Source organism: Dermochelys coriacea, chromosome 20 (genome assembly GCF_009764565.3).
Source record: "Dermochelys coriacea isolate rDerCor1 chromosome 20, rDerCor1.pri.v4, whole genome shotgun sequence".
Lineage (NCBI taxonomy): Eukaryota > Metazoa > Chordata > Testudines > Dermochelyidae > Dermochelys > Dermochelys coriacea.
In genome coordinates, this window is record NC_050087.2 from 3,497,550 (window position 1) to 3,522,853 (window position 25,304).

Genomic DNA, 25,304 nt, shown 5'->3' on the forward strand with positions numbered 1-25,304 from the left:
CCCCACCTGAGATCAGGGCCCCGTTGTGCTGGGCGCTGCCCAGACCCCACCTGAGATCAGGGCCCCGTTGTGCTGGGCGCTGCCCAGACCCCAACCGAGATCAGGGCCCCATGTTTCTGTCTGTGGCTGTTGGACCTGCCACTCTGCCCCCCCATCCTTACTGCTAACTGGAGAGGATGGCGCGGCTGGATCCTGGCCCAGCAGGGGGGCAGGCAGTATGGCAGCATTAGCATCTCTCACGAGCATATTGGAGTCACATTTTCCTTAAATCCCCAGCTCTCAGAGTCCAGGTATCGGGAGGATCCAGGCTTTCATTTTCAAACCCCACATTTCTAGCGGAGAAAACCTGGCCCCCCCAAAGGTGCCAACGCCAGGTTGTGACTTGCCAGTGCCCAGACTTTATTTGTTCTGAAAAAAAAACTTGGGATTTTTAGGCCTTCCAGAGGACAGCTTCGTAATAGGGCCCCAGAACCTTTTCGATCAGTACCTGTGTCGGGCAGGGCCCTGCACTCTGGCGTCGGGTGATGGAGCTCAGACTGCAGCATCCTGGCAGGCCCATCGGCTTCGGCATCTCTCGCTCTCCAACACCGTTCTTCTGTACAGAGCCCCGATGGCTTTCCCGAAGCACAGCCACCGAGGATCAGGCCCACCCGCGCCTCTGGTCACTTTGAATAATGAATCTGCGGACGCCGTCTCCAGCTTTTGCCTCCCCACTGAACACGACCTCGGATATTGGGCCTAAAGCCGCCCGACGTCATCCGCAGTGCCGGTGTTGGCAGTCGCCCGGGCCATTGCCCGCAGATGGCGCCTGACGCTTTCCAGACCCGGTGCTGAATGCTGCCAGATGTTCCAGCGACTGCCCCTCTCTGCGGGGCTTGTACCATCCAGGATACAAGTCCAGCCACCAAGGGGTGGAGGCGGTCCAGTGGCAGGCCCCCCTCTCCCATGGGTGCATCGCATCTGTTCCCACGTTGGACTCTTGGGCCATCAAGCCTGGCGGCCGCGCAGAAACACACCTAATGGTGAACATTCGCCACCGCCCATGGCTTGGCCAAGCGCTCAAGAAGGGGCCCCCAACGGCTGGCCCTCAGCAGATGCCACCGTGTATCTAGGATGTCCTGGCTCGCTGAGCTCACCAGAGGGCAGCAAACTCACATGGACGCTTCAGATGCATCCGATGAAGTGAGCTGTAGCTCACCAAAGCTTATGCTCAAATAAATTTGTTAGTCTCTAAGGTGCCACAAGTACTCCTGTTCTTTTTACTTCAGAGCCAGTGTCAAATAATTGCTTGCAGCTCGGCACGGTTCACCTGCGAGACTCCATGCTGCAGGAGGACACAGAGGCCTCAGTTCCTCCAGCAGAGGGCACCGTGCAGTGGGGTTGTACAACCTGCGGTTGAGCAGGGGTGCATGGCCCAGGGCAAACATCACGTGCCCTCGCTAGGGGCTGGCCCCATTGCAGCTGCCACTGGGTGGGAACAGGGGCAGCCGTAATGGGGGCTCTCCACTGCTAGGGTTCAGGGCCGGGCTCAGGAGGGAATGTTTCCCCCACACACCATCGGGGCAGGAGCTGGTGGGTGAAGCCTTTGTCAGGCTACCGGCTCCATGGGCCAGGTGGCTGCTGGGCGAGACCCCCTGGTTCGATGTGGGGTGAGTCCCACAGCCCCTGCCCATAGGGCTGAGGAGGGGGGAACCACCCTGGATGTGCTGCTAACCAAGCCCCAGCCCCTGAATCCTCCCCCACCGTGGCTTCCCCCATCCCCAGGCCTCTGGGCTGGGGGAGCTGCCCTGGGTCCCATCCAGCCATGGCTTTCTGGGAGCTGGGAGCCCAGCAGGGTCAGGGCTGCCGGACGGGCCACGGCTTTGTGGGGGAAACCTTCCCCTGGCATCGGGGTTGGTGCCGTCACATCGCAAAGGCAGCTGGGGGGTCTGACCCGGGCCCCAGCCTCGCTGTGCCAGGGCTGGGCAGAAAACAAGCAAGACGCAGCCCCGCCCCTGGGAACCAGGCCCCCAGCTGAGATGGGGGTGTTGGCACCACCCAGCTAGAGTCCCAGAAGCTGCCCCCCATGCGTGGGCACTGGGCAGGGGGGCAGGGGCTCTCGCAGATCCAGTCCCCCCCAGCTGGGCTCCCCTAAACTCTTCTGGGGCAATGTTTCCGGGCCAGGGCCCTCAGGGCAGGGGGGCTGCGCTGGACCCGGACCCCCTACGAGCCCCCCGGCTCCCTCCCCAGCTGGGTCCCAGCGTGTCAGAGGAGCGTAGTTTTCTCCTGGCACATGGTGGCAGCGCCCCCACCCGGCCCTGTCCCCCGGGGAGCGTGATGTCAGCAGGATCTGGGCCTCCCCCCCCTCCCCCGCCTGCCCATCTGAGAATTTCCCGGATTTCACTCCTCTGCCTGCCCCCCTCGCCCTGGGAACATCTGGCGGGGGGGCGGGGGGAGGGAGCGGCTGACGTCAGCCTAGCCTCCCCCACCCCTCCCTGGAGCGCCCAGCTCTCTGCCCTTTGGCCAGACCCCAGCCTCATGGCATCCCATGTGCCAGGGCACAGCCGGGGGGGGGGGTTCTGAGGGGACAGGACTCCCCCCCCACTGTCTGTGCTGAGTGGAGCAGGGTTTGGCAGGTGGGCTCTTCTGCAGCCTCCTCCCACCCCCAGGGGGACTTGGGGGGGCGGGGCTCCTCAGGCCAGTCCCTTGCTCCGGGAACGAGTTGAGGGGCTGGGGGCCTTTTGTGGGGGGGGGGATTCATTGGCAGGGGCAGGTGGGGGGATGCCCCACCCTTTGCACAGACCCGGGGACCATCCAGGCAGAGCTCAGAGGAGCCCTCAGCCCCTCCTGACCCCCATAGCTGGGGCCCAGCTCAGGCTGCTGCCCCAGGCACTGGCTTTTGGGGCAGGCCTCTCGCGGGGGGAGGCTTTGGGGGTTTCCCAAGCCACTGGGGGCAGGGCTGAAGTGGGGAAGGGGGACCAATTGTCCCGGGCCCCAAGCTCAGGGCCCCCGATGTGCTGGGGGGGGCTCTGGTAAACAAAGGGGGGGCTCATTTGGGAGCGGCAGGCACCTGAGAGCAGAGCAGGGGGCTCAACCTGCGCCTGGTCACCACATGTCCCCCAGCCCCTCCGATGGGCACTGACCCCCCCGGCTGCTGGGGGGGGGGAATGGGCTGTTGTGACTACGCTCCCTGCCTCCCCCCAGGGCAGGGAGGTTATGGGGGTGAGGGGGAAACTCGCTCAGACAGGAGCCGGAGTCCTAGTCACAGAATTCCCGGAAGAGCCAGACTGGGAGGTTTGGGGACTGAGCCGGGGCAGCCCCCCGGCCCAAGGAAGCCGTGAGCGGGGGTTAGTCAGCACAAGATGCCGCAATCCGGGCTTGCTGCTCCGGCCGGGGGCACAGCCTGGCGCTCGCTCCCTTTCCCGGGGGACAGGATGTGGGGAGAGAGGCCGGGACACAGGGCAGGGGGAGCAAACCAGATGGGCGGTGATGGCGCTTTACATGGTTACAGCGGGGGGCTGGGAGTCAGGACACCTGGGTTCTCCCCCCGGCTTTGGGAGGGAAGTGGGGCCCAGTGGTTAGAGCAGCGGGCTGGGAGTCAGGGTGTCTGGGGCTGGGGCAGCTGCACTGACTCACCCGTGGGTTCAGGCATCACTTTCCAGATCCCCCGGGGAAGGCAGAGTTTTATCAGCAAACAAATTAACACCCGGTTCCCCCCCCGCCCCGCCCCACACTCAGCTGTCGCGGGGGGGCAGGCAGGCCGGGGCGGAGCGGGGGCTGTCTGAGGTTGGTTCAGTAACTGTTCTAAGGAGGATCCAGGGCCGAGACTGTCAGATAAGTCAGGCAAAGGATGTGTAAATCTCCCTCCCTCCACCCCCCCAGCTCTACTGGTGCCCCTCACTCCTGACCTGCAGCCCCCCCGTCCATTCTGGGACAATGCTGCTGGACGGGCAGAGTGTTGAGGACACAGAGAAGCTCCCACTGGTGACTCATGTCCCTGGTGCAGGATTTTCACCCCACTCACCCCCCCTTCCCGCTCTCAATCACCCTCCCCCACAGGCCGGACACTCCGTTTAGAAGCTGACCCCAGTTCGGCGGTGGGCGGGGGGAGGGGAGGCTGTCCCTGGGGCAGCAGGGGGCTGGACTGGAGGGATCCCTAGCTGGGATGGTGCTTGGCAGGCTGGAAAGTCCTGGTAATGGGAAGATCTCAAAGCCCCCACCCTGTGCCCACCGGGTCCTGAAAGCCTCACCCCGCTGTCCTACAGGTGGGGGAACCGAGCCACACGTCCAGGGTCACACAGGGAGCCAGTGGCAGAGGGAGGATTAGAACCCAGGTGTCCGGGACCTCCCTGGGCTGGGCAGGGTGGGGCCAGAGGGCAAAGCGGTCCAAGTGAGGGGTGCTGCTGGGGGGCAGGCATTCCCCAAAGCCCACGTGGGGAGGGCATCTGCAAGAAACAGCCTGAACTCCCGGGGTGGGGCCAAGCTGCCCATGGGTGGGTCCCTCCTCCCACAATGCCCGTGCCATGGTGCCATCATGCCAGGTCTGGGCACCGGGCTCTGGGATCCCCAGGCCCAGCTAACACCAGCCCAGCCTAGGCATGCCAGGGGGCATCAGGGTGCTGGGGGCCAGTGTGAGCTAACAGCTGAGGGAAAGGCGGGGGCTCCTGCTCTGATGTCATGGGGTGATAATGTCATAGCCCTGGTGATGATGTCATGGCCCGACTGAGCAGCTCCGAGATCCTCACCACAGCCTTCACGATCTCTTAGCCAATAGGATCCTGGGATGAAGATTAACCCCGTCCACTCTGCCCTGCTCCCGCCTCCGGCCATCCCCACTCAGGCCCCGAGCCTGGGAACCAACCTGCCCCGGGGAGCAAAGCAGCGGGAGGGGATCCAAGGGGGGCTGGCTTCAGGGCAAGCAGGGCCTGGGGCTCCAGGCCGCTGCCCATGTTGCAGCAGGAGGAAACTGAGGCAGAGAGAGAGGAAATGACACACCCCAGCACCAGCTGCCCTGCCAGGGGCTATGTGAGTGGCTAGTGGGCTCTGTTCTGGCCGCGAGGTGAGGGGACCGGGGTGGGGGAGGGGTGCGCCCCGTCCAAGCTTTCCTGTTAAAACTCAGGTGTGAACTTTCCCCAGCACAGAGGAAAGCCACATGTGAGGACGCCCCCAGGCGGGTGAGCTGAGGCGAGAGGTGACCACAGTCACATTGCAGTCTGGGGGTGGGGGTGGCGGTGGCGGTGGGGGGGAGGGGGAGGTGCCTGGGGGGGTCGCAAAGGGGGGGTGACGGCGCCAGTGCGCAACCCCATGCGAGTGGCTGGCCTGCCAGGCCCTGCCCCCCAGCCGGAGCCAGGCCCCACGTCGAAATGGCTGGACCCCCCTGGGCTTCGCTGGCTCATGCCGACCCGGCTCCCTGGTTCCTCACCCAGCCCCACAGCAGGGGGCTGGAATCTCCCCCCAAACCGCCTCCCAAAGCTCCTGGCCCTGCACTGCGCTGGATCTCCTCCCCGGCCACCTTGGCCCCCAGACGTGAGTAACCAGGGAGGAAATCGCTGTGACTGGATCCACCCACCTCACATGGGAGGGGGGAAATCCGGCCAGTGCCCCCAGCCGCATGCAAAGTGTCATTTTCCTGCAAGCCGCCCCCCCATAGCCCCCAGCTATGGTTGGCACCCGCCCTCCTGCCACTGCCTGCCCCCTGGGGTGCCCCCCCTGCCTGCACCCCTGGGGAGCCCCCAGCCCCTCCCCCCACTGCCTGCACCCTTGGGGTGCCCTCAGCCCCTCCCCTCACTGCCTGCATCCCTGGGGTGGCCCCGGCTCCCCACTACCTGCACCCCTGAGGTGCCCCTAATACCTGCTCCCCGGGGTGCTCCCTGCCCCCTACTGCCTGTACCCCTGGGGTGCTTCCCCCACTGCCCCCGGGCCGCTCCCTCCTCGCCCCGCCCGAATCCCGCCCCCCCGCCGTCGGGGCGGGTCCGAGCAGCGGCCCGGGGCGCTCCGCTCTCAGCCCGCGGAGCCGGCGGCAGCCCCGCACCATGGCCCCGGAGCCCCGCCGGAGACGCGGTGAGGAAGCGGCCGGGCTCTGCCCCCAGGGCTGGTTAGCAGGAGTTGGGCTGGTTGGGGGGGGCTGGGCTGAGGGGCTCTTTGTGGGGCAGGGAGCAGAGGGGGGCTGGGATCAGAGGGGGGCTAGGAGTGGAGTGGGGGGCCGGCTGGGGGGCTGGTGGCTGGGAGGGGAGTGGGGGGTGAGCTGGGGGGCTAGGAGTGGAGTGGAGGGCGGGCTGGGAGGGGAGTGGGGGTGGGCTGGGATCGGAGGGGGCTAGGAGTGGAGTGGGGGGCCGGCTGGGGAGCTGGTGGCTGGGAGGGGAGTGGGGGGTGAGCTGGGGGGCTGCAATCAGAGGGGGCTGGCTGGGGGACTGGGAGGCTTTGATGATTGTGTTTATTAATTAGCAAATTAATTAGCGATGTGGGAGGAAGCAGAGTCGGACTCCTTCCACTCTGAGGGGCACAGGGCTGGTGACCCGGCGGCTGGGTGGGGTCGGTCAAGGGTCCAGGTGCCCGCTGCGGGGGGGAAGTAGGCAGGTGTGTATGGTGTGCCTAGTGTGTGTGTGTCAAGCTTGTGTGTGGCAGTTGTGCAAGGGGTGTGTGTGTCAGGCTTGTGTGTGGTGTGTGCGCATCAAGCAGTTGTGCAAGGGATGGGTGTATGTCAGGTGGTTGTGCGAGAGGGGTGTGTCAGGATTGAGCATGGTGCGTGTGCATCAGGCAGTTGTGTGTGGTGGGTGTGTCAGGGGCCTGTAGGTGCTCTTGTCCAGCAGTTGCTCTTTGCTAGTAATTTCCTGGCCAGGGTGGGGTGTGAGCTGGTGGGGGGCTATCCCTACAGGTGCCCACCGCTGGAGGGTCTCCTGGGGGCTCTGGGGAGGGGTGTCCTGGTTCCTGGGCCCATCCCCCTCTTGGAGGTGGGGCGGGGGGGCAGGGCAGTGTATGGGGGCCCAGCTCATGCCCACAGAGCAGTGCGGCCCCAGGGCTCTGGTGTGGGATATGGGGCTCCTGCGGTGGCTGGCCCACTAGCCCCCTGCCTGTGGCACCGCCACGTGGCCGAACCATGCCCAGCAATTCTCCGCCCATCTGCTCCGTGTCCTCCCAGCCCCCACCGTGCTGCGATTGCTGGCCTCCAGCTACAGATGGGGAAACTGAGGCCCAGAAAGGCGGGAGGGAGTCACCCCAGGTCACACAGTGAGTCGGGGCAGAGCTGAGGATAGAACCCAGGAGTCCTGACTCCCCCCTCCCCCTGTCTAACCACTGGCCCAGCTCCCTCCCCTCCGAGAGCTGGGAATGGAACCCAGGAGTCCTGGGCCCAGCCTCTCTCTCATTTCTTGAAAAAAGAAAAGGAGTACTTGTGGCACCTTAGAGACTAACAAATTTATTAGAGCATAAGCTTTCGTGAGCTACAGCTCACTGAAGTGAGCTGTAGCTCACGAAAGCTTATGCTCTAATAAATTTGTTAGTCTCTAAGGTGCCACAAGTACTCCTTTTCTTTTTGCGAATACAGACTAACACGGCTGCTACTCTGAAACGTCTCATTTCTTGGTGTGAGATTTAACATGCAGCCAAGACTCTGTCATGTCCGACCTCCTGGGAGCCCTGCCCTGTGGTGCCCAGCCCGTCTGGCCGTGAGCCCGGGGCACGGGGCGGTGAGGGCCCCGGGGCCTGCGGGGGGGGGGGGGGCAGGGCCGAGCAGCTGAGCTCCCCTGGGTGGAGGCTGCAGCCGGTATCTCAGCTGGTACCTGCCTCTTACAGGTACCACCCCACGCGCATCTTCAAAGGCCCCTGACGGGTGGGGCTGGCCTGGGGGCGCCAGGCTGGGCCGTGTGCCTGGGAGCCCTGCTGCATGGCTGCCCCGGGCACCTGGCTCAGGGAGGGGGCTGCACCAAGCAGGGCCCAGCGGGAAGGGGCGCCGGGGACCCCAGGCAGCAGGACCAAGGGGCTGGGGAGGGAGGGACACTGGGTCCCTGCTCCCCTCTTGCCCCACTTGGGGCAATGCCCCAACTTGATGGCCTGGAATAGGGCCAGCTGGCCAGCTTTTGCCCATTTACGCACTGCCCCCACCCCCCACTGCCTCCAGCATCCGCTGCCCCCACCCCCCCTTGCTCCTCCCCCCAGCACACTGACCCCACCTCCCTACTGTCCCCAGCAGATGGTGCCCCCAGGGCTAGGCTAGTGGGGGGAATGCAGGTCGGGAGTGAGGGGCACTGGCAGGGCGGGGGGGGGGTGCAAAGTTTGCACACTCCTCCGCTGTCCGAGACTCTGACTGGAGTTGACCCGATGCCCAGGTAGGTCCCTGGGTTTGGCAGCTACCCCTGAGTCCCCCCCATGTGAGTGTGTGAAACCACTGCCTAGCGCTGCCCCCCCCCCCGCCTAGCACCATCCCTCCCCCCCCGCCCAGCCCCTGCCTGTTGTTGTGCATCTGGGTGTCTGACTGCCTGTGACTGTGTGTCTGTGAACATGTGGGACTGCAGGACCCTGTGTCTTCTCCTGTCCCTGGTTCCCCCCCAGGGCTGGTCACCGGGGTCCTCCCCCATTCCTGGGCGGGTTGGAGCTCTGGCCACGGGACAGTCTGGGCCAGGAGCCACCCCCGAGGCCAAGCCTGGGCAGGGCCCTTCGTCTGGGAACTGCTATCTGGGCGCAGTTTGAGCCAACCCCGCGGGGGCCAGGACACCAGACTGGTTCCAAGGAAGCTCCCCCCACCCCAACAGGGCTGGGAGGGTGCGCGCAGGGGGGGAAGCGAGGGCATCTGCACATCAGCCCAGATGCCCGTAGGATGGGCTGGCTCCGGCTCTCCGCTCCCCTCCAGCTCTGGCTGCCTGGAAAGGCACTGAACTCCCCACCCCACCTGGGACAGGCAGCCCCCAGCCTCAGGGGCAAAGTGGGGGTGATATTTACCACGGCCAAGAGCCCTGAGATGGGGGGTTAGGATGTCCATTCCTTGCCCATAATCCTTTGCTCCAGTTACCCCAACTCCCCCCCCATGCTGCTGTTGCCCGAGCGAGCGGAGTGGGCAGGGGTGTTGGCCCATCCCCAACCAGGGCAGTGACCCTGCCGGGCCCGGGCGGTCTCAGCGCCAGGGGACGAGCCTGCCCCATGCTGCCCCCTGAGCCAGCTGTTCCCTGTCCCCTCCCCCGGGCACTGATGTGGGGCTGGGAGCCCAGCTCAGGGTTTCCACCCGCCCTCCCCTAGGTTGCGTCAGGTGCCAGGTTTGGGAACATTCAGCTCCCACCCATGCTGCCCGGCTCAGCGCCCTCCCCTCCGCTCCCCCCACCCTGCGTTGCCCATCTGTTCTCACGGGGTCCCCGGCAGGGCGGGGGCTGGCGAGGGAACTGAGTCAGCGAGCTGGGAAGGAAACGGCTCCTTCTCTGCATGCAAGCAAGCGCCTGCCGTGGTGTGCGGTCTGACAGCCCGTGTGCTCAGCGCTGGCTACGGACCCTCCTGGGGGCACCTGGCTGGGCCCCACCGGCTGACATGGCCCCAGCGCTGCAGCCAGCCCCAGGGACCACCAGGGGAAACGGGCACTGCTGGGATCCAGATCGTAAGGAACCATGGGGCAAGGACTGGCCCAGCTACTGTGCCCCTCGCTCCTGACGTGCAACCCCCTGCTAGCCCAGCCCTGGGCTCCCCACCCCCAGCTCTGCCGGTGTCCCTCACTCCCACCCGCAGCCCCAGTCAGAGGTGAGGATGGGGCCAGGTTTCCTCCAGCATGGAGAGTCTGTGCCCCAGGGCAGGGGCGGGGGGGGGGGGGGCTGGAGCTCCCCACCCCCTTAGGCCAAGAGCAGCCTCCTCAGGCAGGAAGTGAAACAGCTTCTCCTGGAAACCTCCGTCACACCTCCCCTCCCCCAGCTCCTGGCATGACGGGGTAGGGGCAGCCCCATAGAAGCTGTGGGGGAAGCGGGTCCATCTAAGGAAAGCAAAAGTCCTGCAAGGTGGAGAACAGGGAGGTGAAGCTGGAGCCTAGAGGAGCCCCCAGCCTAGCTCTGCTGGTGCCCCTCACTCCCGACCCACAGCCCCCTGCCATCCAGCGCTGTGACTGGTGGCTGGTGCCAGGGGCAGGCCAGGCTCGGGGGAGGACCGCGTGGCAGCGAGGGGGCATGTGCCCAAAGTGCTGTCTCCCCGCCCTGCGCTCCTGGCACCCTGGTGAAGATGGCGTCACGGCTGCAGCGAGGGGCTGCCAGCTCCCTGCCCATGCCTTGATGGGCCCCGGGGAGTTTCCAGGCCTCGTTCCTCCCCCCTTGTCCCCAAGGGCCCCGCAAGGGCCCGGCTCCTCCAGCCACCCGCAGATCTCGCTTGTGGTGAGTCTGACTCAGAACAGAACAGGCCATGCCAGCCCTTGCCCCTGCCCAGGGAGACTTGGGCAGCAACCCCTGCCCCCCCCTCCACTCCCAGCCACCAGGGCAAGCAGCCCCGTGCCCCAGAGACCCTACAATAACAAACCAGGGCGAGCATCTGATGGGATGGGGGGGATCCGCTTCCAGCCTCCTCCAGATGACTCCTCCTCCGGTGACTGGTGGCTGGTGCCAGGGGCAGGCCAGGCTCGGGGGAGGACCGCGTGGCAGCGAGGGGGCATGTGCCCAAAGTGCTGTCTCCCCGCCCTGCGCTCCTGGCACCCTGGTGAAGATGGCGTCACGGCTGCAGCGAGGGGCTGCCAGCTCCCTGCCCATGCCTTGATGGGCCCCGGGGAGTTTCCAGGCCTCGTTCCTCCCCCCTTGTCCCCAAGGGCCCCGCAAGGGCCCGGCTCCTCCAGCCACCCGCGGATCTCGCTTGTGGTGAGTCTGACTCAGAACAGAACAGGCCATGCCAGCCCTTGCCCCTGCCCAGGGAGACTTGGGCAGCAACCCCTGCCCCCCCCCTCCACTCCCAGCCACCAGGGCAAGCAGCCCCGTGCCCCGGAGACCCTACAATAACAAACCAGGGCGAGCATCTGATGGGATGGGGGGGATCCGCTTCCAGCCTCCTCCAGATGACTCCTCCTCCGGTGACTGGTGGCTGGTGCCAGGGGCAGGCCAGGCTCGGGGGAGGACCGCGTGGCAGCGAGGGGGCATGTGCCCAAAGTGCTGTCTCCCCGCCCTGCGCTCCTGGCACCCTGGTGAAGATGGCGTCACGGCTGCAGCGAGGGGCTGCCAGCTCCCTGCCCATGCCTTGATGGGCCCCGGGGAGTTTCCAGGCCTCGTTCCTCCCCCCTTGTCCCCAAGGGCCCCGCAAGGGCCCGGCTCCTCCAGCCACCCGCGGATCTCGCTTGTGGTGAGTCTGACTCAGAACAGAACAGGCCATGCCAGCCCTTGCCCCTGCCCAGGGAGACTTGGGCAGCAACCCCTGCCCCCCCCCTCCACTCCCAGCCACCAGGGCAAGCAGCCCCGTGCCCCGGAGACCCTACAATAACAAACCAGGGCGAGCATCTGATGGGATGGGGGGGATCCGCTTCCAGCCTCCTCCAGATTATTGTAATTATGTGTGTGCGTGTTTGCGTGTGCGCTGAATGGTGGGGTGGGGGGGGTGTTATGCGGGTGTGTTAGTGTCACATGTGCCCATGCACTAGAAGGGGGTCCAGGGTGCTCTGCATCTGTCTGCGCTGGCTGGGGGGTGGGGGGGGAGGTTGACCCTCGCAGGCCTGGCTCTCTCTGTCCAGCTAGTATTTCTGGTCCTGCCCCAGGTGCGGGCGCTCTCTGGTTGCCCAGGACACCTGGAGGGGGAATTCCCGGGGCTGCCGGGAGCCAAAGGCCTTTTGCCTGGCCAGGACCCCTCCAGCTGTGGGGGGCAGGGTTGCTCCTCCTCCCAGCCCCCCAGTCCCCGGCGAGGGTTTTCAGGGCCGGCGGGGACACACACACACACACGCACGCACACACACACAGACCCCACCAGCTGCTCCCCTGGGATCCCCCCCCATGACACCCCTGTGGGGCCAGGCATTCCCCACGACCTCTCTCCCCACAGCAGGGCAGTGCTGAGTCCATGACCCCGCCTGGGTGGGGGCTGAGTGCTTGGGCCGATTTCCACCCCCCTCCCCATGGGGGGCTGCTCGGCCTCGGTGCAGGGCTCAGGGCTGGGCCTGGGGCGTTTTCACACCTGTTGCTGCAGCGCCGGGCTGGGGCCGGATGTGCAAGGGGAGCTCCACCCCAGCTGCCTGGGCCATGGGGCGGGTGGCTAGTGGTGAGTCTCCCCAGAGCCCGCCCTGGGGCTCCACAAGGCCATGTGGTGCTGGAGCTTCTGGGCCAGGCACGTGATGGACGGGGGGGATTCGGGCTGCCCGAGTTTCTCTCCCCGTCCCTGACCAGCTCCCGTCTCTCCTGCAGCAGCGCTGGCTTTCAAGGGGGACGGGGACCCCCAGGAGACTGAGCTGAGCCAGGGCCCCAGCCCCACAGCCACCCTCCTGCCGGCGCCCGGAGACCAAGGTGGGGCTGCGGCCGAAATGCAGCAGAGGTGCAGCCACCCGGACCCCAACCACAGTAAGTCCTAGCAGCGAATTTCACCTTCAGCACCAGCCTGGCCCCCTCCAGGGGGTGTCCCAGCCTGGGGCTGCCCCCCAGCTCTGCTGGTGCCCCTCACTCCCGACCCAAAGCCCCTGCTAACCCAGCCCTGCCAGTGCCCCTCACTCCCGACCCACAGCCCCTGCCAGCCCAGCCCTGGGCTCCCTCTACCCAGCCCTGCCGGTGCCCCTCACTCCCAACCCACAGCCCCTGCTAGCCCAGCCCTGGGCTCCCCCTACCCAGCCCTGCCAGTGCCCCTCACTCCCGACCCACAGCCCCTGCCAGCCCAGCCCTGGGCTCCCCCTACCCAGCCCTGCCGGTGCCCCTCACTCCCAACCCACAGCCCCTGCTAGCCCAGCCCTGGGCTCCCCCTACCCAGCCCTGCCAGTGCCCCTCACTCCCGACCCACAGCCCCTGCCAGCCCAGCCCAGGGTTCCCCCTACCCAGCCCTGCCGGTGCCCCTCACTCCCGAACCGCAGCCCCTGCCAGCCCAGCCCTGGCTGGTGCTGTGGCTGGCGACGCTGCTCTCTCTCCCCAGGTCAGACTCCGGAGCCCCCCGGAGCCCCGGTGCCGTGGCTGGGTGCCCCGTCCTGCGAGTGCGGATCTCGCACCTTCGTCTGCCTGAGCTCGCGGGCCCAGCTCCAGCCCCAGGGGGCCCTGTGCGGCCCGGCCCAGCTCAGCCGGCACCTGGCCACTCACTGCCAGCCCCCAGTGCCCCCCACCCCCAGCCAGGTACGGCACAGCGAGTGCCGGGGGGCGGGGGGAGCCCCGGGGGCTGGGCATTGCCTGCCGCAGGTGCTCGGTCACAGGGAAGGTGGGGGGAGGCTGAGCCCTGAGGGGAGCTGGGGGGCAAAGGGAGCCAAGGGGAAGCTGGGGCGGGGGCCGTGGGGGCGCGGGGAGATCTGGGGGGTGGGGAGAGATCTGGGGGGCAGGGGCAGGGAAGTCAGGGGGGCGGGCAGAGCTCTGTCCAGCCCCTAATGATGGGGGTTTGTCTCGGGGCAGGCGGAGACGCGTCGGTTCAGGTGCCCAGCTTGTGGGAAGGGTTTCAAATACAAACATCACCTGAAGGAGCATGAACGTATCCACAGCGGTGAGACCCCCCCGCCCCCCTCTGTCCCCCCACCGTACCCCCCCACTGTCCGCGTATCCACAGCGGTGAGACCCCCGCCCCCCTCTGTCCCCCCCACTGTACCCACCCCACTGTCAGCACGTCCACAGCGGTGAGACCCCCCCGCCTCCCTCTGTCCTCCCCACTGTCAGCACATCCACAGCGGTGAGACCCCCACGCCTCTCTGTCCCCCACCGTACCCCCCCACTGTCAGCGCATCCACAGCAGTGAGACCCCCCTGCCTCTCTCTGTCCCCCCCACTGTCAGCGCATCCACAGCGGTGAGACCCCCTCCCCTCTCTGTCCCCCCCACCATACCCCCCCACTGTCAGCGCACCCACAGTGGTGAGATCCCCCCGCCTCCCTCTGTCCTCCCCACTGTCAGCGCATCCACAGCGGTGAGATCCCCCGCCCCCCTCTGTCCCCCCCACCGAACCCCCCCACTGTCAGCGCACCCACAGCGGTGAGACCCCCGCCCCCCTCTGTCCCCCACCGTACCCCCCCACTGTCAGCACATCCACAGTGGTGAGACCCCTCTGCCTCCCTCTGTCCCCCCCACTGTCAGCGCATCCACAGTGGTGAGACCCCTCTGCCTCCCTCTGTTCCCCCCACTGTCAGCACATCCACAGCGGTGAGACCCCCCCACCGCCCCCCCCCACTGTCAGCGCATCCACAGCGGTGAGATCCCCCGCCCCCCACCATACCCCCCCACTGTCAGGGCATCCACAGCGGTGAGACCCCCCGCCCCCCTCTGTCCCCCCCACCGTCAGCAAATCCACAGCGGTGAGACCCCCCCGCCTCCCTCTGTCCCCCCCCCCACTGTCAGCGCATCCACAGCGGTGAGATCCCCAGCCCCCCTCTGTCCCCCCCACCGTACCCCCCCACTGTCAGCGCACTCACAGCAGTGAGACCCCCGCCCCCCTCTGTCCTGACCACTGTACCCACCCCACTGTCAGCATGTCCACAGCGGTGAGACCCCCCTGCCCCCCACTGTCAGTGCATCTACAGTGGTGAAACCCCCCGCCCCGCTCTGTCCCCCCCACTGTACCCCCCCATCAGCACATCCACAGTGCGGAGGGCCCCCCAGCCTCCCATGCTGCCCATACCCCCATGTCCCAGCATTCAGAGTGAGAGCAGTGGGGCTGGGATATTGGCGGGAGGGACAGGCCCTGCATCTGCACGTCCTGTTCTTACCTCCTGTGAGCTCGTGTTACCCCCCCCAGCCCATGTCTGTCCGTCTGTTCCACCCCCGGCACTGACCCCTGTCTCCGTCCCCCCAGGCGAGAAGCCCTATGAATGTGCCACCTGCCAGAAGCGCTTCTCCCATTCGGGCTCCTACAGCTCGCACCTCAGCGCCCGCCGCTGCCTGCTGCCCGCCCCCGACTCCCCGGCCCCATGGCAGAGCCGCCCATGTGCTGCCAGGCCCCAGCGGGGCCACACTGGCGGCTGTGGGGCCTACGGCACAGACCTCAGCTCCCCGCACAGCCCCGGCCCGACCCGGCCCCTTCTGGGCCCCCCTGACCCGGGAATGGAGGGACCCAGGGACACCAATGTGCCAGGGCCTGGCCCTGACTGGGCCCCCCCCCGAGACCCCCACCATGGAGCAGCCCTTGGACCTGTCTCTTCCCAAGCCAGGCAAGGAGCCCAAGCCTGGCCCGGTGTCCTCGGAGGAGCCCCTGACCCGGCTGTCCTACGAGCCTCTCTACATGCCCACTTCCCTCTTCCCAACCTTCCTGCCCAGCACCCTCAGCCATCTCCTCCCGCACGGGGCCCTCCGGCTGCACGGGAACCCGGAGCTGCCGGCCCCCCAGTTCCTGCCTTTTCTGCTCTACCCGTATGGGGCGGAGGCGGGGCCAGCACTGGCCACGGGCCACTGGGAGCAACACGGGCCTCTGGTGAGAAACTGCCCTGGGAAAGCTGGTCTGCGGGTCGGGAGTGAGGGGCACCGACAGAGCTGGGGGGCGGCGGGGGGTGGGGGGAGTCCGGGGCTGGGCTAGCAGGGGCTGCGGGTCAGGAGTGAGGGACTGTCACGGAGTCCCCGGGCGATGCTCTGGAACTGCTCCCCACAAAGCCAGCCAGGACTCTGGGGGAGTCTCCTCTCTGGGAGCAGCCTGTCTGCAGGACACACAGCTCACCCGGCTTCCCCTCCCTGGGTCTGACCTCGGAGCATCCAGCATCCTCTGCCCTCCGTGCACTTCCCACAGCGAGTCCGCCCAGGCGGGGTCCTGGGGGGGCCAGAGGGTCCTGCCCCCCAATTCCGCAGTCAGACGGGACTCTCAGCCAGCCAGTAAAACAGAAGGTTTATTAGACGACAGGAACATGGTCTAACACAGAACTTGTAGGTGCAGAGAACAGGACCCCTCAGCCAGGTACATTTTGGGGGGCAGTGAGCCAGACAACCCCGTCTGCACTTCAGTCCATGTCCCCAGCCAGCCCCAAACTGAAACCCCCTCCAGCCCCCACAGCTCCCACCGTCCTCTGAGCTTTGTCCCTTTCCCGGGTCAGGAGGTCACCGGATTCCTTTGTTCTCCCACCCTTTAGCTCTCACCTTGCAGGGGGGAAGGACCCAGGCCATCAGTTGCCAGGAAACAGGGTGTCACCATTTACGTACCCTGGCCCTTTGCTCTGCAACAATCACACCCTCTTGTCCCACCACCTAGAGACTTAAGAAATGCCTTGGGGAAACTGAGGCACCCCTACAGTATTCAGAGGAAACGTTAAGAATAGTCCCGCTTCGTCACATCTCTTGCCCCCTTCGAGACCGAACTGAGTGGGGTCACTTTAGCTGGTGACCTGGGGAAGTTCGAAGCCACCAACGTTCCCATGGATGCCCCATCATCTCTCCCGTTCCTTGGTGGGAGTTACACCAGGCCCTTCCAGTTTCACGCCCTCCCTTAGGTCGGGGGTGGTCGATAGCACTCGCATGCCACATGTGGGAAGGTTTATGCGGCCAGTGCCCTTTTGCCACCCCAAAACCCCCGGGGGTCAAACTGGGATCAGGTCTTCTCCCAGCGCTCCAGTCTGGAGGGCTGCAATTCGGGCTCTCTTGGTTAAGAGCCCCCATCTTGACCTGGGCCACAGACTGTTCACTTACAGAACCAGCATGGAGGCATCCCTTTCTCAACAACCTTGTCTCCCCAACAAGCTGGCCAAACACAGCCACTTGGTTAGAGGACTGTTTAGCTTTCTTAACAGCTTTCACTGCATCTGAGACCTTCTCAAAGCCATCCACACTGGAGCTTTCAACAGGAAAGTCAGTGGATCCATTCACAACCGAAAATTTCTGGCTGTTAGGAACTGATTAAATCACTTTCACACCCTTCAGTGGCAGTAAACTGCTTGCAAAGGCTCCATGAGGATTCCTTTCCCTAGAGGCTTTTCTATGCAACAATTCACCCTTCACAGAAATTCTGCCCTTACCCTCTTCACCTAGGGCTTGCTCTAGAGGAACACTTTCCTGAGCAACAACAGACTCTTTCTGGGTCTCACTTACATCCAAAATCACCTCTGGCCCATCAGGCGGATTCCTACATGATCCCCTTTCAGGCAAACTCACAGACTCCCTAGATAAGCATTCTCCTTCCCTTTGCCACGCACAAGTTCAGGAATCTTTTCCTTCTTGCTACAGGTTTCCACACCCTCAGTAGGTAAAAGGATCAAATCACCTTTCTGCTCTCCTTGTGCCCTGGCTAGGATCTCACCCTGATTAGACAGAGTTGCTTCACCCTTTCTCAACAATGCACTAGCAACAGGCAAAATACAAGCACCAGAATTGTCTGGTCTCTGGGATTTTACATAGACACTAACTGGATGTGACCTAGTTACAGGGCCATTCTCCCGAGCAGACCCAAACTTAGGGCCATTCCCTTCCTGGGCTTTAGCTGAATCCAGAACCAACTCTTGAGACAACTGCACTATTCTCAACCATCCCAGGCTGAAAGGCCCCTTCTGTCTGCTCCACAGACAAAGAAGAGCCGGAGACACTTTCTCCTTTCCCAGACACCCAGCTCGGGATCTCATTCCCCTGGTCCCAGCACACAGGGCTGTTCACCGACAACTGCTTGGAGACCACGGTAGCTCCCTCCACAGGCAAGTCAATACCCCCGACAGACACAGGCACGTTTCCTTCACTGTCCCAATTCTCCACCCAGCTAACAGGTAAGGTGCAGGGACACTCATCTGCCACTCTCCTCGCCTGCCCACCCTGCTGACTAGACAAAGCCATCAGCTCACAAGGCTGCCTAGGCTCATCCAGACTTTCCTTACCAAGCACCTTGCCACTCCCAACACATCCCCTGCCCTCCCTGTGTCTCCCCCCACTCAGCTGGGGTCTCAGCTCCCACTTTGCTCAGCGCTGCCCTTGCTGTCCCAGTGGGGGCAGGCAGCGAGCTCGCTGCTTTCCTCACTGCATCAGAGTCTGCCTGAGCCCCCTCGTGAGCCCCCTCTCCAGAGTGCAAGGGGGCTGGGAGCATCTCTCTGTCCCACCCAGCCCCAGGGCTCTGGTTACAGGCAGGCAGGTATGCTGAGCCTAGCAGCTCCTCCCCGCTGCCAGCCAGGTCAGCTGCATTTTCAGTGACCATTTCCCTCTCCGCCGACTGGTTCCCTGGATTCACATTCAAACCCTCGGCAGTTACAGGAGCAGGACCTGGATCCTGTCCCAAAGAGACACAGTCACCCCCCAACAGGGTCTCACAGCTGGTAACCTGGAGAACCCCAATGACCAGCCAGCCCCATCCCTCCTGGGTCTGCACAGGGATCTGGGCCATCGGCAGGGCAAGGGGCTTCATCCCTGGGACCCTCACCCAGCTCACACAGCCCCTCAGCATCTGAGGCTGCACCACCAGGGGCCTGACAACAGTTTTCTCTGTCCCAGGATCTCGCCAATCCAGGAATGTCTCCCCATTGACCATCACCTTCCGCTCCCACTGGGGGTCCGAGGGGCCTGAGCCCAGGAGACTCCACAGAGACATATAGGTTGGGGTCAGGAGTGGGAGCCTGTCCACCTCCCCACCCATCTGTCTGATGGAGGCTATGGCCTGGGGACCCAGCAAGGGAGCTAGACATTGGGGCTTTTCCGCAGGGTCCCCTCAATCAAATCACCAGACTGCTCACAGGCAGTGAGGTTGGCATCCACATCCCCCCCTCCTTAACCAGGGGCAGCAATTTAGCCTCGAGGTTCCCTGCGGAACTGGCGCCCCGGGGTCTATCCCCTCTCACCCCTGGGAGGTCCCCTCTGCCTCTCTGCTCCACCATCGCCAGTTCATGTTGCTGCTGCTTCTGCAGCTCTTTCTCAGGCTCTCGCTGTCTCTCCCAGTCCTCTCGGTCTCTTGGACTCAGCCCCAATCCCATCCATCTCCGATCCCCTGACGGGGAACCCGATCATGAAGACCCCCGTCTGGTCGGGGACAGGAGTCTTGGGGATGCCTGGCTCCCACTCCAGCTGCTCCCAGATCCTGCTATAGCCCCATTGGGGTCAGGAATCTGCTCCTTAGAGCGATCACCCTCCTCCAGCTGCACGATTAACAGTGCTTTGGTGAACTTTGCAATGCACAACCCTCTCTTTCTGCACAGGGTTACAATGTCCTTCTTAAGGAGATGGTGACAGGCCCTCACTCCGCTGTCCCCAAGTTGTTGTGGACTCTCAGGCCTGTGTGCTCTCAGCTCCCCACGGTTTCCAGGGAGAACCCCTCGGGTGCCAACCCTTCTCGAGGTCACCACCTCTCTGCCAGGGTCGAGCTGCTGACTCCTCTGCCCCTGGGACCTGCAATCCCCAGGGGAACCATGTTACTGCAAAAATCCTTCTCTCTCCCAGAGCCAAGCCACAGGGTCCTCCACCCCTGAAACTTCTCACTGCAGTCCCCAGGGGGACCCCATTACTGCACAGTCCTTCTCGCTGGTCACACACGCTCAGGGGTTAACTGCCCCCCGGAACTGCTCCTCTCTGAGCCTTCAGCACACCTGGTCCTCGTCAATCCCCCTTCGTTTTACTGCTCCCCAGTCACTTACTGCAGGAAGCGCCATCCACGGGGTGCAGTACATCCCACCCCTGCCACCAGTTGTCACGGAGTGCCCAGGCGATGCTCTGGAACTGCTCCCCACAAAGCCAGCCAGGACTCTGGGGGAGTCTCCTCTCTGGGAGCAGCCTGTCTGCAGGACACAGCTCCCCCGGCTTCCCCTCCCTGGGTCTGACCTCGGAGCCTTCAGTATCCTCTGCCCTCCGTGCACTTCCCACAGCGAGTCCACCCAGGCAGGGTCCTGGGGGGGCCAGAGGGTCCTGCCCCCCAACTCCGCAGTCAGACGGGACTCTCAGCCAGCCAGTAAAAGAGAAGGTTTATTAGACGACAGGAACATGGTCTAAAACAGAGCTTGTAGGTGCAGAGAACAAGACCCCTCAGCTGGGTACATTTTGGGGGGCAGTGAGCCAGACAACCCCATCTGCACTTCACTCCATGTCCCCAGCCAGCCCCAAACTGAAACCCCCTCCAGCCCCCACAGCTCCCCCCCTCCTCTGAGCTTTGTCCCTTTCCCGGGCCAGGAGGTCACCGGATTCCTTTGTTCTCCCACCCTTTAGCTCTCACCTTGCAGGGGGGAAGGGCCCAGACCATCAGGTGCCAGAAAACAGGGTGTTGGCCATTCTCTGGGTCCAGACCCCTGCACACACCTGCCCTCTAGGGCTCTGCAACGATCATACACCCTTATCCCACCCCCTAGATACTTAAGAACTGCCTAGGGGAAACTGAGGCACCCCCACAATAATCAGAGAAAATGTTAAGAACAGTCCCGCTTTGTCACAGGGGCACTGGTAGAGCTGGTGGGGTGGGGGAGCCTGGGGCTGGGCTAGCAGGGGCTGCAGGTCGGGAGTGAGGGGCACTGGTTGAGCTGGGGTGGGGAGTCTGGGGTTGGGCTAGCAGGGGGCTGCGGGTCGGGAGTGAGGGGCAGCAGCAGAGCTGGGAGGTGTTGATGGCAGAGGCCCCCCCATTCCCTGGTTTGGCCCATGCCGGCCGTGGGAGGCTGCGGAGTGCCCAGCTTCGGCCTCACTGACAGCCCCGTTCGCACCCCCAGGGAGCTGGTGGGGCTGGGTGGCGCCCCCTGCAGGCGGGCAGGGAGTTGGGGGGCGGCCGGAGGCGGCTGCGGAGGACCCCTGACGGGCTGTATCCGTGCGAGCTCTGCCCCAAAACCTTCCAGAAGAGCAGCTCCCTGCTGCGGCACCAGTACGAGCACACGGGTGAGCTGGGGATGTCGCCTGGGGGTGGGGAGACGGGGGGGGAGCCCAGCGACGGGGGCGGGGGTTGAGGAGACGGGGGGAGCCCAGCGACGGGGGCGGGGGTTGAGGAGACGGGGGGAGGCCAGCGGGGGGGCCGGGGTTGAGGAGACAGGGGGGAGGCCAGCGGGGGGGTTGGGGAGACGGGGGGGAGCCCGGGGGTTCCCCACACTGACGTGCCCGTCCCCACAGGGAGGCGCCCGCACCGCTGCCCGCTCTGCCCCAAGGCCTTCAAGCACAAGCACCACCTGCGGGAACACGCCCGGCTGCACTCCGGGGAGCGCCCCTTCCAGTGCGTCCGCTGCGCCCGCCGCTTCTCCCACTCGGGCTCCTACTCGCAGCACCTCAACCACCGGCAGGGCTGCTGCCGGGCCTGGGGCACCCCGGCCCCCGGCCGCGCCCCCCGCGGGGAGACCCCGGCCCCCGGCCCCCCTGGGGAGACCCCAGCCCACGGCCGTGCCCCCCACAGGGAGACCCCGGCCCCCAGCCACGCCCCCTAGGGGGAGACCCCTGCCCCACATGGGAAGATCCTGGTCCCTGCCCCCCAAGGGGGAGACCCCAACCCCGTCACCAGGGTGACACCCTCCCTCCCCCCACAGGAAGACCCCAGCCCTTGCCCCCCACTGGGAGACCCTCACTCCACCCCGTCACCAGGGCAACACCCCGGCCCCCATCCCCCACAGCAGACCCCTGGTACTGTCCATGGTCTTCAGGGTGACACCCCGGCCACCAGGGGGAGACCCCGCCCCCCCACCCCAGCCCACTGTGGGCACCAGAACCACCAGAACTTCAGGGAGACCCCACCCCCCAGCTGCCCCCACTGGCCCCAGGACCCTGCAACTCCCCCGTGCGTCTGGAGGGGGGTCGGGCCAGGGCTCAGGGCCCCATCAGCACCAGGTGCCCTCAGGCCAGGCCCCCCAGCGCTGGGCTGGGCAGGTGGCAGGCACGTCCTGGGGCTAGTTGGGGCTCCCTGCTCCTCTGGGTCGGCACCATGGGCACCCTGCCCCAGAGCCCGACGTTAACGCTGCTCAGCAGAGCCTGAGTGGCAAAGCTTTCCTGCCCTCCCGGTGCCATCGCATCCAGGCCACCAATGCGGGTCCTGCCGCCCCCCCCCGCCTTGTTCCTGGGGCATCCAGGGAGTTTCGCTCTGTGGCCCACGAAGGAGCCCACCAGGATCCTGGCAGCACGTGGCACAACCTCTGGCTCGGGGGGGGGGGCAGGGCGAGGCAGGGGGGTTGTTCTGATTGTAAACTGGTGAGAGAAATGAATAAATAAATAACCACCCCCCCTTGGCATGGCTGGGTCTCGTGCAGAGCGGGGCCAATGCCCGCAGGACAGTGGGGCAGGGGGCAATGGGGTTGGTGCCTCCAAGGGCCTCCTGGCTTCTATCCTCCAGGAGGGGAGTGAGGGGGCCAGTGGGTTAGAGGGGAAAGGATTGGGGGAGGGACTAGCAGCCTAACTGATCCCTCTGTCCGGCCCCTTGGGATCCCCCACCTCCAGCTCACAGTAACTGGGGTGACTCCCCTCCCCCGCAGCAAATCATAGCACAGAGACGGGGGGGCCCCTTGGGCAGACAGCCATTTACTGCCTGGTCCCGGGCTCGTGAGTCCAGACAGTCGGTGCCCTGGGCACGCACAGACCCGGCAGGGCAGGGGCTCTGATCTGGCCCCAGGGCAGGGCACGGGCTGGCTCAGGGGGGTGGGGAATGGGGCAAAGGGCCTTTCCCCTCTAGGGGACGCCGGCTCCCATGCACAGTCTCCATGGTCCAAAGCCTGGGGCTAGGACAGGGCCATTGTCCTTGGCTGCGCGGAGCCCAGTCTGATCCTGGGCAGGGGTTCGGTGCCCGGGCACGGCCGGGGGCTCAGTTGGCGCCGGGGGCCGGGAAGATGTGCTGGAACTCGGAGAGCAGCAGCTCCACGGCCTGGTTCTGGTGGACCATGTCCACGGCCATGCTGGCCAGCTCCTTCTCGGGTCGCAGCAGCGTGGGGCCGAAGACGATGCCGATGTTCTGCCGGGTCATGCGGTTCGCGTCGGCGTACTCCATCACCCTGGGGGGGCGGCAGAGAGGGGCCTCAATCCCGCCCCGCAGCCCCCCCGTGTCTGCCGGAGCCCCCCAATCCCGACCTGCAGCCCCCCGTGTCTGCTGGGGCCCCCCAATCCTGACCCACAGCCCCCCACGGCCACTGGGGCCCTCCAATCCTGACCCGCAGCCCCCCCGTGTCTGCCGGAGCCCCCCAATCCTGACCCACAGGAGCCTATGGCCACTGGGACCCCTCAATCCCGACCCACTGCCCCCCACATCTGCTGGAACCCCCCCAATCACAACCCTCTGTCCTTCATGTCCACTGGTTTCCTTCAGCCCCGACTCGCTTCCCTCCACGGCTGCCGGGGCCCCTCTATCCCAACCTGCAGGCCCTGGCTCTGCTCCCCACCCTGCGGATATTTGCCCCCCCCAGATTTTCCAGCCCCCCACTTACTTGCGGAGGTGGGCCAGGATGTAGCGCAGGGTGGCGTAGTTGGGTGGGGGCAAGCTCTGGACCAGTTCGGCCAGGCGCTGCACCCGCTCGGCGCCAGCCGGGAGCTCTGTGGGGAGAAGCGACATGGCTCTGCAGCTGGACAAGATGGGGGAACGGGGGCCCCATGGCTGCCCCCCCCGGAGTCTGTGGGCACTGGCTGCACGGGGAGTAGGGGCTGCCAGTAACTCAGGTAGCCTGGGCCCCTGGGGTTGGGGGGCCCACAAGGCAGGGTGGAGACACTCAGGGCATCAGCCAACCCCGCCTCCCCTGCCCCTGCCCGGGATTGGGGCATGGGGCGTGCGGCACAGGGGAGACCTCATGGTGAGGGGCGCTGGGTACAGGAGTGGCTCCGCGGGGGAGGGGCTGGGCACAGGGGAGGCCCCGTGAGGAGGGGCTGGGCACAGGGGAAACCCCGCGGGGAAGAGCTGGGCACAGGGGAAGCCCCGCAGGGGAAGGGCTGGGCACAGGGGAAGCACCGCGAGGAGGGGCTGGGCACAGGGGAGGCCCCACAGGGAAGGGCTGGGCACAGGGGAAGCACCGCGAGGAGGGGCTGGGAACAGGGGAAGCCCCACAGGGAAGGGCTGGGCACAGGGGAAGCCCTGCAGGGGGAGGGGCTGGGCACAGGGGAGGCCCCGTGAGGAGGGGCTGGGCACAGGGGAGGCCCTGTGGGGGACGGCTGGGGGGGTGGCAGGTCCTTACTGACGGCAGCCACGAAGGCGTTGAAGAGGTTGAAGGGCACCAGGGGCTCGGGCAGCTCGCGGAAGAAGAGCTTGAGGGCGCCGGTCACCACGTGGACGTCGTCCCACTCGGGGTCCGCCAGGCTCAGCCGCTCCCCTGGGGGACATGGGCAGGTCAGCTTTGGGGGGGGAAGGGGCAGCGCTGGGGGGCATCACGAGGGTTGCAGGGCTGGGCCCGGCTGACCTGGAGAGACCGAGCCAGCCCCATGGGTAGCACGCGCCCAGAGTGTGGAATAGGGTGGCCACTGCACCCCCCCCACCCACTGCATCCCTAGGTCATGGACACCCCCAGGTCCCCCTCACACGCTGTGCCCCCCCGGCTACGGGCACCCCCCATGTCGAAAGCCCCTGCGCCCCCTGAGCACAGCATGACCCGCTGGCTATGCCAGGCACCCCACAGGGGGAGGGGACGCGTGCATGGTGCCCGCCTGGCCTGGCTCTACCTTGGCATGGCTGCTCCGGGAAGACGTAGCGCCCATCCGAGGTCACTGCCCGCTCTGCAAAAGAACACACCCGTCACGACCCTGCCCTGGCTGGTACCCCCATGGGGCCGGAGTTATGGGGAGGTGGGGCCACTGCAGCCCAAAGGCCATAGTGAGGGGCGGCCACCCTCCCGCCCGCTGGGCGCAGACACTCACCCCGGTCGACGGCAAAACGCAGCTTCTGTATCACGGCCAGGTTCCCACTCACCCGGTAGATCCCGTCTGCATCGAGGCCTGTTGGGGCCGGAGAGGGAGGGGTGAGACCCTGCTCGGGGCAGTTATGACCCCCGTCCCTGCTCACAGCTCTGTGTGCCCCCCCACCCCTCACACCTGTTCAGAGCTCCATGTGGCCCCCACCTGCCCCTGCTCAGAGCTCCGTATGCCCCCTGCCCACCCTCTCCCCGCTCAGAGCTCCCTTGGGGTGCACCTCGCCCAGCCCCCAAACGCTGTTTGGAGCCCCATGTGTCCCCTGCCCCCCATCTCGCTCAGCGCTCCGTGTGCCCCCCGCCTACTCCCAACCCCGTTGGAAGCAGGTACGCCTAGCCCAGGCCCTGCTTGGAGCCCCGTGTGCCCCCCCACCTGCCCCAGGCCCCACTTGGAGGTCTCATGGGGGAGCATGCCTGCCCCCTGTCCGAGGTCTCTTCCCCCTCCCCGGATGCTGGTGGCGCTGGCTGGGCATGGGTGGAACAACCCGTGAACTGGGGCGCGAGAGGGTC

The 25,304-nt window shown here is 65.8% G+C and overlaps 2 protein-coding genes across 12 annotated transcripts in view; one reads left to right on the forward strand and one right to left on the reverse strand.

The window, feature by feature from the left end:
• Nucleotides 1-6,987: 6,987 nt before the first annotated feature.
• The window catches only part of ARHGAP9 (Rho GTPase activating protein 9), a 29,695-nt gene continuing 11,378 nt past the window's right edge, over nucleotides 6,988-25,304 (reverse strand). For 4 of the 11 annotated variants that reach the window (XM_043506560.1, XM_043506554.1, XM_043506562.1 and 1 more), the window contains 6 exons: nucleotides 24,745-24,825; nucleotides 24,535-24,603; nucleotides 24,069-24,203; nucleotides 23,331-23,436; nucleotides 22,374-22,901; nucleotides 16,286-16,335 (listed from right to left, as the gene is read on the reverse strand). In XM_043506560.1, the coding sequence (XP_043362495.1) occupies nucleotides 22,715-22,901; nucleotides 23,331-23,436; nucleotides 24,069-24,203; nucleotides 24,535-24,603; nucleotides 24,745-24,825 (578 nt within the window). In that variant the 3' untranslated portion in view covers nucleotides 16,286-16,335; nucleotides 22,374-22,714. Of the gene's footprint in view, nucleotides 7,000-16,285; nucleotides 16,336-22,373; nucleotides 22,902-23,330; nucleotides 23,437-24,068; nucleotides 24,204-24,534; nucleotides 24,604-24,744; nucleotides 24,826-25,304 lie in introns of those variants that run through there. The other 7 variants (XM_043506561.1, XM_043506556.1, XM_043506555.1 and 4 more) reach the window with 6 other exon arrangements.
• LOC119846059 (zinc finger E-box-binding homeobox 2-like) lies at nucleotides 11,909-21,353 on the forward strand. Its single transcript, XM_043506386.1, has 7 exons — nucleotides 11,909-12,168; nucleotides 12,315-12,464; nucleotides 13,024-13,217; nucleotides 13,488-13,575; nucleotides 15,321-15,487; nucleotides 20,655-20,817; nucleotides 21,046-21,353. The coding sequence occupies exons 1-7, from the start codon at nucleotides 12,114-12,116 to the stop codon at nucleotides 21,351-21,353; spliced, it is 1,125 nt and encodes a 374-aa protein (XP_043362321.1). The 5' UTR covers nucleotides 11,909-12,113.